The following is an 18,039-nucleotide window of genomic DNA, read 5'->3' as shown; positions in this document are numbered from 1 at the left end:
TGACTTGTTTCTTACTTAAAATAAAGCAGACGTTCCTGGAGGGTGGTGACAGTAGAAAGTACAGGCAGACACCATTCCCTAGGAAAATCCCAGTTAGCCCCAAGCAGTCCTGCCAATTCAGATGTCCAAACTGTCATGTTAAGAATGTGAGTTGTGTGGCTTTATACACGGTGTGGCAGATGCTAAGGTGGCCAAATGAACACTGTATATCCAGCCCACATAATTGCACAGTAAATGTTGTATGAGTTGAGGACTGGCAATATGGTGAAGCAACCACATGACATATCCTCTATGTACTGAACATTGCTTACTGGTGCATTCAGTCCACATTCTCAACACATTTAGTGGTTGTGTGAAATGAGCCTGAACATACCATGTAATTCCAAAGCTAATTAGGGAACAGAGACCCAGGAGCAGCACTGCCATGCCAGCAGTACTAAAATAAATTTTGGGGAGACCAATGTGCTAAATAAAAGTACATTCATTTCCAGTGTAGATAAGTCCACTGACACATTTCACTTTCATGTCTATCAAATGTGATTCATATGCAAAACTTCCACCATATCTCAGCAAATACAATTTTGGATTTCATTTCTGGTAGCTGCAATAGTGGATTAAACTAGCATGTTATTATAAAAAAATTAACGGCCAGAAAAAGCAGAGGTAGTGATTGCCCCCTTTTTTGACATACTCCAGTACACTACCAATCCTTAACAGTAATAGTCAAAGATAATGTGATTCAGAAAATGTACTAGAGAGCCATATTAATATCTATAGTGCAAATTCTCTACCAGAAGGCAACAGAATTCATTTTTATTATGCAATTTTAATGAAACACAATTTGTTCTTTTCTTATGAGTGCAAAGCAGCTTTAAAAATGAATGTTTAAAACAAAATTCTAAAGAAACCCAAATTACCATGCAGAAATTTTACCTTTATATAAGCTTCCACCTGAAGAACAGTTCAAATTGCATTGCTAATACAAAATTCTTAAGGAAGCCAGGACAGGTTGGTGTTTTTAAATGTAATAAAATTAGTTTTTTCTCTAAAATGTAGCAAAGACAGGCAGTTCTAAAAGCCGCAATCGATCATTTGAAGCTTTGTTGTAAAAAACAAACAAAACGTCAGTAGAATAAATACAAAGCAGGCTTCTCTGAACATTCAAGCATAATAAAAGGGGGGAAAAGATAAACATCACAAGTGCAGATATTACCTGGTTCATATCAGCAAATGCTGCAAACTCAAGTTATTATTACAAACTATTCTCTCTCTTCTCCCCTCAGTAGCCCCTTGCAGATACCTCAATTATGTTAAAAAATATTTCAGCCGTGCTCTCTTTTACTAATTAAACTAAGCTGTAACCTCCTGTTAGCCAATCCTTTGTGGCCATGTTTGCCAAGTTTCATAACAGCAGCTTGAAATAAGCTGACCAAATCCAGACCTGCACCAAACCTTTCAGGTTACTGCAGATAGCAACACAAGGCTCACTGTAGATCCTCCCTTCAGACCAAAGGTCAGCTGCCAGCAAACAGCTAAACCATGGCCAGCTGGATAATTTTTATTTGAATTAAGCATGTCCTTGACAGCAATTTGTTTTTTTAACTGATGAGACTAAGCTTTAACCAGCCTTCAGACATCTTATCCTAGCAGCAGCAAAACATATGCAGACTTAATTCATATCCTCCAGAGACATGGTAAAGTTGGAAGAAGAAGAGGAAGAAGATGTTGTGTCCTTGGAAAGCAGTCTTTGTTGGTGCAGCTCCTTCCACTTATTTCTATTGTCCACCACTGAATCCAACATAGGCTTCAGTTTTCTGTTCACTTTCACTAAAGTCTAGGAGAAAGCAAAAAAGAGGAGTCATCACAAATCATAGCTGAGTGAGGATTTTAAGATGGTTCTCCCCAATCCTAGTGTGTCCCTGGGCAAGTTTTTCCATATCAAATCTCTCTGTGAGCTGCAACCTGCAACATACTTTAAGTTGCAAGTGTAACTGTACACCACTGTTTTCCATAGCATGCATCTAAAATGTGAATGGAATATATGAACATCTAATGTATGAACATCTTTAGACATCCATGTTGGATGTGATACTCGGTGGTTTTGCCCCTTCACAACAGTTTTGGGAACTGACCGGAGCACTAGCTTTGTGCAGTTGTCTGGAGTTTGATTCACCCAGAATGCAATGCTATAAAGGGCAACTCAAAATGGTGGCAGGGCTGGGTCAAAATATATGGGCCCAATGTTAATCACAAGATTCAGCCTGTTGGGGATCCACTGAATGTGATCCATTAGAGACAGGATCTTTTGGAGAGGCATTCTCAAACCTGGAGTTAGCTCTAATTTAGTTTGTTCCATATACCTCAGTTGAAGCCACTGGATCCTTCCAGATCACTTATAAAAATGAGAATGGGCAAAGGGTATTAGCCATCTCTACAACTGCTGTAATTCTTGGCAAGTTACTTGTCTTCAACGGCAGTGCTTTTCTAAGGGGCATACACAATCGTGTAGTTTTTCTCTGTTAGAAGCCACACAGCGAGCAGATTTCAGCATCTATTGCAGTATTTTGTAAAAGAAGAAAGTGTCAAAGAAAAGCTATATATGGCTGACTTTTAAGTCTGTGGGAGCAATGGTTGCATGAGTGCCAACACTCCCTTATTGGGTGGTCTGATGTGACATCGCTGTCAAGGATGCTATTAATTCCTTGTCAACCATATTGAATAGTCAAGAATTTCCTCCTCTTTTCTCTCAGGTTATGTGTTCTGCTTATGTGCTCCAACTCTCCAGCACATGTAGCAGTGCTTCCAGGTGTGGGCAATTTAGCAGCAACCAATCATTGCTGTTCTGCATCAGCTTTGAAGTGGAATAGCAATTCTGCTTCCAGGCCTCTAGAATCCAAATAACATTCTCTAGCCAAGTGGTCAGTTTACCTTTCTGCAGCCTCAAATATGGACAGATCCACACATACATTTAAAGCACATCCAATAACATGTAAAGCACATGACTTCTCCCAAAGAATCTTGGGAGCTGTGTTTTCATTGGGACTACACTTTGTGGGGAAAAGGTAAAACTCTCCCCTTGCTACACTTCTAATTATGATTGCACCCCTACTGCCAAATATGGAGAAAAACAAAAAGATATAAAGGAAATGCTATTATGAAAGAGAAGGGTTAAAATAGTAGAGTTGATTCCTAGGGAGGAGAGACAGAAGGAAATAGCAAGAACAAGGTATACAAGTCATGACTGGACAAAACTGCTCTGGGATGGGTCATCCATATTGTTATTATATGCTACATTGTGTGAAAAAAGCTGGATTTTCTGAGCTCCGAAAAAACCCCAGAAGCTTAACTGGAAAACATGGGAGGAGGATGTTTTGATCAGTGGTGGTCATACTTTGTTGTGAAGCTTTGTGCAAATAACATGGGGGGGGCAATTAGTTTGATTATATCCAATTACAATACCTTCTGAAACATTATTACAAGAAGAAATTTAATTAAATATGAACTACATACCTTCACTATTATTTATGTATATAAACAATAGATAGGCACATCTTGCAATATCCCAATAACAAACCCTTTCCTTAGCAGCCTATTGCCTCACCCTCTTAACATTATGTGGGGAAGAGGATAGTGCTGCAGATGGTAAGTTCTAATAATGATGCCATAAGATGCCATGTCTACAGGAGTCTGCTACAAACTCAGCCTATTCTTAGCAGTATAGCCTTTACTTTGGGTTCCATTTCTTGGACACACTACGGGTGCAGTCCAAATCCAAGATCCATTATGAGCAAGTTAGGATCCGGTGCATCTCTACCTCAGCTGGCTGGTTCTTGGCTGGGCTACGCCAGTGTAGTTTACTCATCCTGGCTCAGCCAGAGATATGCCAGCTTAACTTGCTCATCTTGGCTTAGCCAGGGCTCAGCCAAAACTGGTGTAACTTGTGCTGGCATAAGTCCTGAAAAATGGCCATTCTGGGGACATGGTTGCGGGGACTAAGTGTGTGTGGGGGCTTACACTGGATCCTAACTCAGCTCAGTCACATGACCTGACAACCTGGCTGAATTTATACCAGCAAAAAGTCTATATTTTACAGGCTTGTTTTCCCTCTGCCAGACTTGGGCTGCCGCAACTGGCAGTAGCTTCGCTCCTGAACAGGGTTTGGATCTGAGTTACACCAGTTTAACTTAAACCAGCATAAATTATGCTGGCTTCCATAACTCAGGATTGCTCTGTAAATTAGAATATGATGAATTCCAGGAGTTGACAGATATATATGCACATAAATGCACACATTCAGAGTCAGTATCACCCCTCCTAGTAGCAAACTCAGGTGGTAAGTGCTAAGCAGCAACTGGACTGGAGCCAAAATGGGGCCCAAGAGACACAAGAGGAAAGGCATCATCATTGCTGGGGGAATCCCAAGATTTTCAGAAGTACAAAAAATATTTCTAAAAAATGTAAAAGCAACTTTTTTAAAAAAAAAAAAACCCCAAAGCAGCTCAATGATGGCTAAGCATGCAAATGTTGAATGTTACCTGGAAAAGGAAAATGGAAAACTAGGGAGGGATGAAATAGTGTATCCCAGAAGAGGGGATGGCTGGCTGGAACCCTGAACAGGGGCATTCCTGTTAGAAAGTGAGGAATGGATACACTGCAAATTTTTGTGGAAAGTCATGCTGCTGATATCTCTTTGTATTGTAGATAATATGATTTTGCTGCATCTCTGTTCACTGTTCTGCCAATTCCAGTGCATCTCCATCACTTTTCTGAAAACAGGAGCACATGACACTAGTCAAACCCTGCTCCTTTTTCCTGTAAAACCTGAATGTTATTTTTTATTCACCTTTAAAGAAATTTTGCAACTGATCGGCAGATCAACTTGTTTTCCCCTCCAGGTGTGGCTGAAGGAAACGATTTGATCTGGTGACTGGTATGTTCATAGTCTCAGTTCAGGAGGAATTTGACTTATACCATCCTTTTTGCCAGCAAAGTTCTACTGGATTGCTGTGTCACGTGGCTGCGCTGAAAAGGTTTGGAATAAGTGTAAATCTCTCCTTGCCTTGTCCCACCCCCCTATTTGGGGACTTACAGACTTTTGCCAGCATAAATTCCGCTGGTGGAGCTGGGATGAGGGACTTATACTGGCATATCTCCAACACAGCCAGGGTGAGGAGCTTATGCGAGCTGTGCCCCAGCTGCAGTGGGAGAGCCCAAGATCCACCAAATCCAGACTCCTTGATTAGATGGCAGATCTTGGGTTTGGATTGCGCTGTGAATCTAGGTATAAAAGTTGTGGGGAAGTTGCTAGGTATGAATGCCTTTTGGGCCTCCTTTGGCGTTATTACTAATTTGACCTATTGATATGCTTTAAGCTCACAATTATATATATATATTTATCTCTCTATACACACACACTATCTGTATTGTCCAGCAATGTCCGTATATTCCATGTTCCAAAGTTCAATTGTCTTTTGCAACCGCTAAGTGGTGACCCCACTGGACGCGGTAATCTAGTCAGGGAGAGAGATGAGGCAGACTATGTTTAGGGCACCTTTTCTAGCCCCCTCCCCATACGGGGTGAGCAGAGTGGATCCTGAATAGGACTGCTCAGTCGTGGATATAGCTGCCAAACTACTCAACAGTGTTACGAGGTGCAAGGCTCTGGAGCCTGCTGGACTGTAACTCCCACCCCACACCCTCCTTGTATTGCAGGTTATGCATTCCTGAGGTACGGTGTACAACAAGGTCATCCTGTGAGCAACAAAAATAACCAAGAGCAATTGGAATAAATGTTGTCTTCTCCTTGGCAGATTTCCCTCACGCCCAGCAGAACGATCCCATTGTTCAAAGAAAGTTGCCTGAGTTTCTCAGAGTCAGCTAGAAAAATGCGCACACACAAAATCACCTCATACCCAGACCCCTCTTTTGCAGGGAGGTGAGAGAGAAAAAGCGTCTTTTAAAAAGAGGCTTGAGTTGGGAAAAGGGGGGAATGGCGATCTGAGCTCCAACACGTGTAACAACGCTCTCAACGCAGGACTGCAGGGACAGAACCAGTAAAGGAATTTGTGTCTTGACACCAGCCTTGAGACAAACAGAATCTTTCCTGATTTTGGGTCAGAGCTCTTCCACACCCCTTCAGCTGCATTTCACTGCCCACTCCTGGGCGTAGGATATGTAATCTTTCCTACCTGTCACTCTTTATAGTAATAGGGTCCTTTGATCTCTTTTGTTTAAAGTCATGAATGGGTTAGGATATTAATGATTAATGCTGCCACACACCCAATAATTTTGTAATGCTATTCTGCCCTTTTCTCTCAATAAAAGAAAGCTTTGCTTTAGTCTGGTTTGGACCTGCATGTCTTGGGTTATACATGCACCATTTAGGCATACTTCAGGGAAAGAGCTTGTTTTATCCCTAGCAAAAGATCCCCCTCCTCTCAAGGAGGTGTGTTTCATGGGACATGTGGGTGGCAAGTTCACACACTCAGATTTCCAAGAACACGTGTCGTAACAACTGGCTCGGTCCTTGAGCCAGGACGACTGAGTCTGTATCCACCACCCATATGGTGGTCCACGACTAGGGACTTCCGGATTTCACAGTCGTGCCCCCGTCGCTGATTGCTATGGGGCTTTTGGTTTGGTTTGGTTTGGCTGGAAGATGCCTGTGCGTGAATTTGTTTTATGTGGGGAGATCGGCGCCCAACAATCAACACACAATCGTAACAGAAAAAGGCTTTGATCCAATGGCATGGATACCACAACAATTGGAAGTCTTTTATCTCCTGCAGCCTTCATCCGCCTTCACAGCAGTTGTAACATACACATTGTTATCCTCCGTCTGTTCTGCCATTGAGGACATTCTTGGATCGTTCTTTGTCTGGTTCTTCTCCGTTGACCTTACTGCCATGGGTGACCCTGCTGGGAGTACATGACTCCCAACGGCATCGCTCATAGGGTTCATTGGAACACACAAGCCCACTCACCACTACAAGGTGATGATCCAGCGAGTGGAGTAGGCTTTGCTATTAAAAATAATCTTGTGAAGCTCTTGTCAGAATGAACGACTTTCAACTCTCTGATTAAAACTTGCCAAAATCCAGTGGGCAACTATTCTAAGTGCTTATGCACCAACATTAGACGTTGATGAAGACATCAAGGAAAATTTTTATAACCAGCTGGACACCATCTTATCAGAGATACCTAAGGAGGATAAAATTATCCTCTCGGGTGATTTCAGTGCAAGAGTTGGCCGTGATTTCATTTATGGCCAGAAACCATTGGGAAAGAAGGAGTTGGCAATAGCAACCTGAATGGCATTCTACTTCTGACTAAATGTGCAGAGCATAATCTTGTTATTACAAACACACTCTTTCACCAGAAAAATACATTTAAAACATCATGGAAGCACCCTCAGTCAAAACACTGGCATCTCCTGGATGTCCATGCCAGAGATCGTCGTGATGTACTCCTCACTAGCGCCATGATGAGTGCTGATGACTGCTGGACAGATCACTAATTAATTCAATCCACTATGGCCATTAATATTGTTCCTCAACGTAGGCTCCAAGGAAGAAAACCAAGGTGCATAATGAGCATCCATGCCCTTCAAGATCCTATTAAGCAAGCCTGCTTTCAAACAACTCTCAAGAAACATCTACCGACGAAACTCCCTGAAAATGTCGAGGAACACTGGATTAAACTGAAGACATCCATTATTGCAGCATGTGAACAAACTACTGGATACCAAACTAAGAAACATCAGGATTGGTTTGATGAGAATGACAGTGAGATTGAACATATCAACAAGAAAAGGAAAGACTTCCAGATATGGCAGAAAGACATTAACTGTGCTGCTAAGAAATAAATCTATGCCAGGGCAAAGGCTAAGGTCCAAAGAAGAACTAGAGAACTTAAGAACGCCTGGTGGATAAAGAAAGCTCAAGAAATCCAGCACTTTGCAGATGCTCACGATGCACGGGGCTTTTTTAATGCCACAAAGGCCATCTATGGACCAACAAATTACGGTACAAATCCCTTACGTTCAATGGATGGTACCAAACTTGTTAAGGATAAAGAGTCTATTGCACTGTGCTGGAAAGAGTATTACCACAACCTCCTTAATCGTAACTCTGTTGGGGCTGGTGAGGTCTCCTCCACAACAACAAACTAGAGACGAGCTTGCAGTATCCCCTAATTTGGATGAAGTCAGTAAAGCCATCAATCAAATGAAGAACAACAAAGCTAGTGGACCTGATGGGATTCCTGCTGAAGTCTTTAAAGAAGGTGGGCCTGAATTTACACAACAACTTCATAAGCTCATTGAAAAAATCTGGATGAGGGAGGAGATCCCGGAAGACTTTAGGGATGCCATAATTATCACCCTTTTTAGGAAGGGTGATAGAACAGATTGTGGGAAGTATTGAGGCATCTCTCTTGCTACCGCAGGTAAAACCCTTGTAAGGATCCTCGCGAATCGCCTCCTACCGATCTCAGGGGATGTCCTCCCTGAATCTCAAAATGGTTTCTGCCCTTCCAGGGGGACAGTGAACATGATCTTCACTGCACAACGGCTTCAAGAAAAATGCCAGGAGCAGAATTGACCTTTATATATGGCGTTTATTGATCTGACTAAGGCCTTTGATATTGTGAAACGAACTGCTCTCTGGACCATCCTTCTGAAAACTGGATGTCCTGATAAATTTGTGAATATTTTGCCACTCCTTCATGACAACATGACAGTGACAATTTTGGATAACAATAGATTTCAGAGCGATCCATTCAGAGTCAGATCAGGCGTAAAACAGGGATGTGTCATTGCTCCTACCTTATTTGCTATGTTCATTGCTATGATTCTACATCTTACTGAGGGGAAACTTCCTACTGCTGTGGAAATCATATATCGAACAGATGGAAAGCTTTTTAATCTCAGTAGGCTGAAAGCAAAAAGTAAGGTAATGTCAACCTCTGTCATAGAACTTCAATATGCCAATGATAATGTAGTCTCCGCACATTCAGAGAAAGATCTTCAAACTATCCTAAATGTCTTTGCATATGGAAAGCTTGGGCTCTCACTTAATATTAAAAAAACCAAAGTGCTTCATCAACAGGTGCGAACTAGACCCCCTGTAGCACCATCAATCCAGTTTAATGGTGCGACGCTGGAGAACGTTGATTGCTTCCCCTATCTTGGCAGCCATCTCTCTGTAAAAGCTGACATTGATGCTGAAATCCAGCATCGTCTGAGCTCTGCGAGTGCCACATTCTCCCGAATGAAGCGTAGAGTGTTCGAGGATCGGGATATTCGCAGGGAGACCAAAACGCTTATTTACAAAGCCATTGTACTATCAACCTTACTGTACGCCTGTGAAACATGGACCATTTATAAATGCCACTCCCAGCTTCTTGAAAGATTCCACCAATGCTGCCTCCGGAAAATTCTGCAAATTACTTGGGAAGACAGACAGACTAATGTTAGCGTTTTGGAAGAAGCAAAGACTACCATTGTTGAAACAGTTGTCCTTCAACATCAACTTTGCTGGACCAGTCATGTTGTTCAAATGTCTGATCACCATCTTCCAAAGCAGCTACTTTACTCCCAACTTAAGGATGGAAAATGGAATATCGGTGGACAGCAAAAGAGGTTTAAAGATGTTCTTAAAGCAAATCTAAAAAAATGTAACATGAACATCGAGAACTGGGAAGTTTTGGCCCATGAACATCCCAAATGGTGGTCGGCTGTTGTCAAAGATGCTATGGACTTCGAAGAAGCATGAATACAGGGCGAATGGGACAAATGAGCTAAGCAGAAGGCACGTCAAACAAATCCTTATCACAACCATCTTCCATCTGGAAATCTATGTCCTCACTGTGGGAGGCTGTGTGGATCCAGAATTGGCCTCCACAGTCACTTACGGACCCACTGTTAAAGACCTTATCTTGGAAGACAATCTCACTCGGCCACGAGTGATCACCAATGAATGAATGGAATGAATGAAATGAATGACACACACACATATTAAACAAATAGTTAATTGTTGAACTGTTACTGATACTATTTTTATTATGTATTATGGTTATTGTCCTATTGTATTTTGACTGTTCATATGAACCACTTTGAGCACAGATATCTGTGGAAAATGTGATTGATATACAGGCATACCCTGCTTTAACATACGCAATGGGACCCGAGCGTGTATGTAAAGTGAAAATGTACTTAAAGCGAAGCAATTATCTATGCATGTACTGCACGGCAATCGCCACTAGATGGCAGCGGCGTCATGCCATTAAGTGTCCGTAATTGCGAAGCACGCGTACGTTAAGCGGGGTCTGATGGCGTATGGAGCATGTACGTTATAGCGAGGCGACGTTAAGTGAAGCGACGTTAAGCGGGGTATGCCTGTACATAAATAACTATATCATTCATCTATAGTACATTTTTATGTATATTAAAGAGTCTAGAAACTCAAGTGTTTACAGATGAACTAACAAAGATGAGGACACTAGCTAGCCTGAAATGCTCTTCATTATAGCCTTAGGGTTATTAAAATTGAGTAAAATAAATTGAAGGGGATTTTTTAAAAATTGTTTTAAATTTTTAAATTGTGTTTTAAATTGTTTTTAAAAGATGTGTTTTAAATTTGTATATTTGTTTTAATGTTTTTAGTTACTGTAAACCGCCCAGAGAGCTTCGGCTATGGGGCGATATATAAATACAATAAATAAATAAATAAATAAAATTTTCTTGGTCTTTGGTTTTTCAGTCATAAGCAAAGTATAGGCAATTAATTCTATAGAATAATGGTAAAATATATAGCGTAATTAAAAAACACAGTCATTTGTTATGCACATTAATCAGGCGGCATTTGGACTAGAAAAACTCCAAAGGCTAGATTTTATGTACAGGGCATAAAATGTCCTTCTTCAAAGGTTCCTTTGATATTTAAACCCTATTTGTACATTTTAATACACTTTGGCTTTGGGACATAGATTCACTCTTTTAATTAAACATACTACTATAATTCCTATGGAAATTAGCCTTTTAAAAATAATTCAGCTACCAAAACATTACTCTCAGACTTTCTGGATACAAAGTACACTATTTGGATTTTATAACTGCCTGAGATATAATTAAAAACTCACTTGATTACTATATATTTTGGCTGTCTGTTACTTATTAAGTCCTTGCAATCAATTTTCTTTTATGAAGCTTCTGGGAAATTATCTCAAAAGCAACACATTTCTCTCTTCCCTGAAGATTCCTTGAACATTTACTAAATTACTTTCTTAGCACCTGTCCATTTCTGAATCAATCCGCCAATTTATTCCTGAGCCACTTAGATCTTTTGGCTGTAGTACAACTGAGACTCTGTACCCATAGCTCTTTACACATCCTGTGCCATTTTGTTGAATGCCACTTGCTTAGTGCTGCTTTGTAAAGCTTGTTTCTCTCTAATTCGTTCCCTTAAGAAATTATAGTTCAAAGTAGGTACCTAACTCTTACTGTAACAAAAATGTGACAAGTTTTAGTTTGACTTGATCTTCACAATCTAGCTACTGCTGGATGATCTTTTAAGCAGACAGTGCATTATGTCATTTGGGGGGAAAAGGACAGTGCATTATGTCATTTGGGGAAAAAAAATCCTGACCACAATGGGTGATCAACAACGCAAAGCACCAAGGTAAGCCAATATTAGTAATGTGGTTTTAGTACAAAAGGGCTTGCAGAAGACAAAACTGTGGTGTTTCATAGTAGTATTTGTACACTATATTTGGTTGGTAGTTCATTTTAAAATTCATGAGTGAAACCTCTTACACTCCTTTAATGATTATATCTCTTCAATAAAAAGTAACCATTGTGGCCTGATTCACACAATACATTTACACACAAACAGTCTGGATATTTGTTGGGTATGGACTCACATGGACATATGTGTCATGTGTTAATTGTGAATACAGAAATGGATTATTTCTGAAGCCTTTAGGGTCATGGGCAGAAACAGATTTGGGAAACCACACATGGGTGGAGGATAACCTAATCCCTGGGCCATTTCAGGAAGCATAAGCAGATAAGAAAAATATTGAATCAGGCCAAAGGTCCATCTGGTCTACCATCCCCATGCCAACAGCAGCCAGCCACATGCTTCTGTGAAGCCCACAAAGCAGGGCAAACAGAACAGTCCTCATAGAAGCCTGTATTATATCAAGTCAGACCACTGGTCTATCTAGCTTCATATCGTCTACATACATTGTCTGGAACAGCTCTCCAGCATTTGAGAAAGGAATTTTCCCAAGCCCAGGGATTGAAACTGAAATCTTTTGCATGCAAAGCATGTGCTATACCACGGAGCTAGGAAGTGCTTCCTCACTGTTGTTCACTGGCAACAGGTATTCAGAAGCATTGTTGCTTCTGAACAGTGTGCACAGAAGTCCTTTCTTTTGTTTGTCCTGCGTCTACTGCCATTCAATTCATACCTCTTCTCAAAATGTTACACATGTTCTTACTGTTTTGCAGTGTTAATTTGCAAAGTGCTTTACAATGTCCATGTTTGCTCTTGCAATTCTGTGAAGTAGGTCACTATTTTTTATTTTCCGTTAATGTATTAAAAGATTTATATACTGTCCCTCATACAAAAATACCAGGATAGTGTTGTTTCCAATAGGCAGATGGAGGCTGGTGCCTGAGAGAGACTAGGTGATATTCAACTAATGTGTCCCATCAGCACAAGGATTTCCAATTGCACAGCAGGTCTCTCCCCCTCCTTTTTTTCTGCCCTGTGCCCTCTGCAAAATCTGCTCCAGAGGGTTGGGGGAACCCCTAGAACAGATTTAGTGGGTATTGGAGTTTAGTATGTATTACAATGGAGTTGAGAAATAAATAGTTTGGTAAGCATATATGTGGCCATTGTAGAGCCATGAGGCTCGTACTGACAGACACTATCTCTGACTGACTAGAAAGGAAGAGGAAGTAGGAAGTAAAGCCTGAGGAAAACCCAACAAGTAGTTATGAAAGAAGGAATCAGAGAGGGAAGAATGAGTTGCCTTTCTATTGCCCCCCACAGTTCAGGTTACTTGTTACAAGTGTTGGTGCTTCACTCCCATGAATGGACACCTGGGAGGAAGAGGGAAGTATCGTTGCTCAGGCTGAAATCTTTGTGCTGATGGGACACAGTACTTAACGCCATTTTGGATACAAACTAGTCACTTTCTCTATGATGCCATGACAAATATGGAACTTGAAACGTTCTTTTCGTGGGTCCAAGTTGATTTCTTGGTCCATGGAATAGTTTGGGCTTTCAAAGTAGACTGGAACTTGTTTTTACAAAGCATATGTACTGGAATTGTTTTTAAGATGTTTTATTTTAAACTTGTTGTTTGCTACCCGGGCTCCTTTTGAGAGGAAGGGCAGGATACATATTTAATAAATAAATAAAAACTAAGTAAAAGCATTTTCACAGTCACACAGTAAAATTCAAATGTTGCTCCTAGCACTCTTCTCCCTTCCAATGGGGGAGGGGGGAGAGAGACAGGAAAAAAAGGTTTAAGCAGTTATTTGTACCCAAAGTAGCATTTAGGTAGACACATACTTGTAGGTCGACTACTCCTACCACCTACTCAAAGCAGGGAATCTAGAGCTAGAACATTCCTAGAATTGATGGTTGTCCAGCCTCTGCTTGAGAGCTTCCAGAAAGGGAGTGCACCAAACCTCTCAGAGAATTAGATCCATTTCTGAACTGCTCTTACCATCCTAACACTCCACCAAAACCTTCCCTCCTGTAACTTAAGCCCATCTAATCCTGCCTTCTTTTGAGGCATCAGAGAACAAGACTACATACACACCAAACACTTAAAGCACATGACTCCCCCTCATAGAATCCTGGGAACTTTAGTTTACCCCTCACAGAGCTACAATTCCCAGCACTCTTATCAAACAACCGTTCCCAGGATTCTTTGGGGGATGTCATATGCTTTAAATGTGCTTATCTTTGTCCTCTCCTAAGTAACAGTCCTTCAGATATTTGAAGAATGCTATCATGTCCTCTCTCAGTCTTTCCTTTTCTAGGCTAAACGTGCACAGTTCCTTCCACTTTTCCTCATAGACTTGTTTGCCATACCCTTGACCATCCTCCCTGTCAGCTCTACACTGCGTCAGCAGTGCCGGTGGGGGGCTGGAAATTCCTGGGTGGCTGGCAGGGAAGCAAAGTCCTTAGCTGGCAGTCTGGTCATAAATCTGCCAGGTCTAGGAGGAGGGGAGCTGATAAGGACCAGGCTTGTCCGAAGCGTACTTGCCGAGTCAGGAGTCCAGAAGTGAGGTCAGTAGAGGTCCGGGATCAAGTGCCAAGGGGTCAGTCCGAAAGAGGGTGCCAGGAAACTAGGAACACATAAGCCACGCCTGACGTTGCAGTCAGCAACAAGCTGCAGCCAAGGTGTGCCTTATAAAGAGCAAGGTTGACAGCAGGTGTGAGTCCTCAGCGTTTGGGCCTTAAGGAGACAGGCCTGCCTCTCTTCTGCCTGACCTTCTGCTGTCTACGTTCTGCAGGTGAGGGGGGAGTATCCTGTTCACTGTCTGTGTCTGGCTGCAGGGACTCTGCTGTATCTGGGGTGCTCTGCAGCTGAGGGGGAGAAGGAGCTGGATTCTTAGGAGGCTCCTCCATGTCTCCTTCTGAGTCTGCTGCTCCTGGGTCTGCTGCTGTTACTCCCGAGTCGTCCTCATCTGAGGAGTCCTCTGACGGGGCCATGACACTCCCTGCCCTTCTCAGAACCCATTCCGGTTTGTCGACATCCGTCTTAAATATATAGTACCCAGAACTGGACACAGTACTCCAGGTGAGATCTGACTAGTGTGGAATAAAATAGAAAGATCACATCCTGGGATTTGAGAACTATTTAAAATAAGCTACATTAGTCATCTGTAATCTAGAGAATTATAAATCAAAGAAAAAATTATTTATTATTTAATTTATATCCTGCCCTTCCTCCCAGCAGGAATCAGTTGTCCTGTAAAGAAAAAATCTCCCACTGTCCTCTAAAGTCAGTTCCAAACTGGTTTGCAGGACAGCATGCCACCCAGTGAATTACAAGCAGAACTTTCTGCTGCAATGTAGATTTGTCTTCAGGGCTCCCATCCAAATATTGACCAGTTCAGACTTGCTTATTTAATTCATGAGCTTTGACAAGATAATTGCACATGGCTGTCTTTCTCCAGATCTAACACTTGCAAAGTGTGTATGTGCAATAAGACCATACAAATTCTGTTTTTTTATTCAGCAGAATATCAGAAAACTACAAGTCACCATGTTCACACTGCTCAGTAATGCACTGGGTTCTAATCAATCACTTTACTCAGGCAAGGAAGAGAGAACCTGGTGACTAGAGAAACTCAAAGGGCACAAAAGATGTGAGCACATGAAACTCCCACAGAAGATAATAGAATCAAAACTGTACTGCATGTGCTTTGCTGACTAGGTTATTCTATGGAAAACACTTGGAATCCTCCCCCCCCACCCCAAAGATCCTAGAATTTTCTCAGCTGATATAAAACATGACTTGGGTGACACCTCAAGGAGGGAATGAAGTGCTTGGAATGAACTAATTCAGATCAATTGAATTAATTCAAAAATCTCTGAATTACACCTGAAAGTAGTTCCTATAATTTCCAGGTGAACTGAACATGAATTACATTCCTTTTCTGATAGAACTTTGGGTGATTTTTAATTCAATAAAATTTTAATTTTAATTCAATAATTTACATACACAGGGGTTTCATCACATTTAACTCTGTTTGATTGTGGCTACTGCATTTACCATTGACCTATCTGAAGCTGTTCTTTAAGCTTAAAGATCACAATTGTTGGGAAGAATAAACAACACAATTGTTTGCATTATACTGTGTGTTCTCATATTTTCCTTGTATTCTTAAGTATAATTTACACTGCAGCAGAGCAGCTAGTACAATTCTGAAGGATGAGGGGGGAAATGTAGAGGACCCCATGAATGAATTGTGAATTGAACTGGAACAAAATTATTCCCTTTTTGGAGAGGGCAGACTTGAACTGGAACGAATTCTTTTAAAATGAACTTTCCAAGCACTGACTAAGTTACAAGAAACCTGGGGCTGCCACCAAAAACAGAAATCCTGTGTTGGATTCCCTTCTCCTGCCCTGTAGCATCTAGTACAATTTACCTCATTCCCTGACAACATTATATTGTGTTTTCCCATCCCTTCTTCACATCATTGGGGAATACACAGGATAATAATGTCACTGCATGGGGGGCAAGTTGTTCTAGATGTTATGGAGGGAGAAAAGGCAATGTGACTCAGAGCTGCAATTTCTGTTGGCTGCCCCACAATTCTTGTAACATCTCATTCTGTCCCTGGATTTCAGAAGATTTTGCAGAACCAAGATTGCATCTACATTGGGACCACTAAAGGTATTGAAGGTTTTTTTTCTAGGCAAGCATCACCATTTTGTCACTGCTAATCAGTGGCTGTACCAAACAGACCCAGTTCACACAATGGCGACAGCCTATTTTAATTAAGGCTAGTCTTGTTTCCACTGTGCTTGGAGTATATTAACAAGTACCACTTGACAACAAACACCAACATTTCCTGTTCTAGTTTTTTCACTTAATTCATTACAGATACCACTATCCACATTTCTGTTGCCCTGTTGTAGGAACCATTTGTGCCTAGACACTTTCACTGCTTTTACATGGACCATTCATTCATTGGCGATCACTCGTGGCTGAGTAAGATTGTCTTCCAGGGTAAGATCTTTCACAGTGGGTCTGTAAGTGACTGTGGAGGCCAATTCTGGATCCACACAGCCTCCCACAGTGAGGACATAGGTTTCCAGATGGAAGATGGTCACGATGAGGATTTGCTTGACGTGCCTTCCGCTTAGTTTGTTTGTCCCTTTCGCCCTGTACTTGTGCTTCTTCAAAGTCCATAGCATTTTTGATAATGGCCAACCTCCAATTGGGGACGCTCATGGGCCAAAACTTCCCAGTTCTCAATGCTCACGTTAATTTTTTTAGATTAGCTTTGAGAACCTCTTTAAACCTCTTTTGCTGTCCACCGATATTCCGTTTTCCATCCTTAAGTTGGGAGTAAAGTAGCTGCTTTGGAAGACGGTGATCAGGCATTCGAACAACATGGCCGGTCCAGCGAAGTTGATGTTGGAGGATCATTGTTTCAACACTGGTGGTCTTTGCTTCTTCCAATATGCTAACATTAGTCTGCCTATCTTCCTAAGTAATTTGCAGAATTTTCCGGAGGCAGCGTTGGTGGAATCTTTCAAGAAGTTGAGAGTAGCATTTATAGATGGTCCATGTTTCACAGGCGTACAGTAAGGTCAGTAGTACAATGGCTTTGTAAATAAGCATTTTGGTCTCCCTGCGAATATCCCGATCCACGAACACTCTACGCTTCATTTGGGAGAATGAGGCACTCGCAGAGCTCAGACGATGCTGAATTTCAGCGTCGATGTCAGCTTTTACAGAGAGATGGCTGCCAAGATAGGGGAAGTGATCAACGTTCTCCAATGTCGCACCATTAAACTGGATTGATGGTGCTACAGAGGGATTGGTTCGCACTTGCTGATGAAGCACTTTGGGTTTTTTGATGTTAAGCGAGAGGCCAAGCTTTTCATATGCTTCTGCAGACATTTAGGATAATTTGAAGATCTTTCTCTGAATGTGCGGAGACTACATTATCATTGGCCTATTGAAGTTCTATGACAGAGGTTGTAATTATCTTACTTTTTGCTTTCAGCCTACTGAGATTAAAAAGCTTTCCATCTGTTCGATATGTGATTTCCACGACAGTGTGAAGTTTCCCCTCAACGAGGTGCAGAATTATGGTGATGAAAGCAGCAAATAAGGTCAGAGCAATGACGCATCCCGGTTTGATGCCTGATCTCACTTTGAATGGATTACTTTGAGAGCCATTGTTATCCAAAATTGTCACTGTCATGTTGTCATGAAGGAGTAGCAAAATATTCACAAATTTATCAGGGCATCCAATTTTCAGAAGGATGGTCC

At 41.5% G+C, this 18,039-nt stretch overlaps 1 protein-coding gene across 1 annotated transcript in view; it reads right to left on the bottom strand.

Annotated features, from left to right (window-relative positions):
- Window positions 1-864: 864 nt before the first annotated feature.
- Window positions 865-18,039, bottom strand: part of PDE11A (phosphodiesterase 11A) — a 300,134-nt gene continuing 282,959 nt past the window's right edge. Inside the window, exon 20 of the mRNA XM_061608380.1 lies at window positions 865-1,834. Within this exon, the coding sequence (XP_061464364.1) occupies window positions 1,670-1,834 (165 nt within the window). The 3' untranslated portion in view covers window positions 865-1,669. The remainder of the gene's footprint in view (window positions 1,835-18,039) is intronic.

The sequence above is a fragment of the Rhineura floridana genome, chromosome 2, assembly GCF_030035675.1.
Source record: "Rhineura floridana isolate rRhiFlo1 chromosome 2, rRhiFlo1.hap2, whole genome shotgun sequence".
In the NCBI taxonomy this organism is placed as follows: Eukaryota; Metazoa; Chordata; class Lepidosauria; order Squamata; family Rhineuridae; genus Rhineura; species Rhineura floridana.
This window is presented reverse-complemented; position numbering and strand designations above follow the sequence as displayed.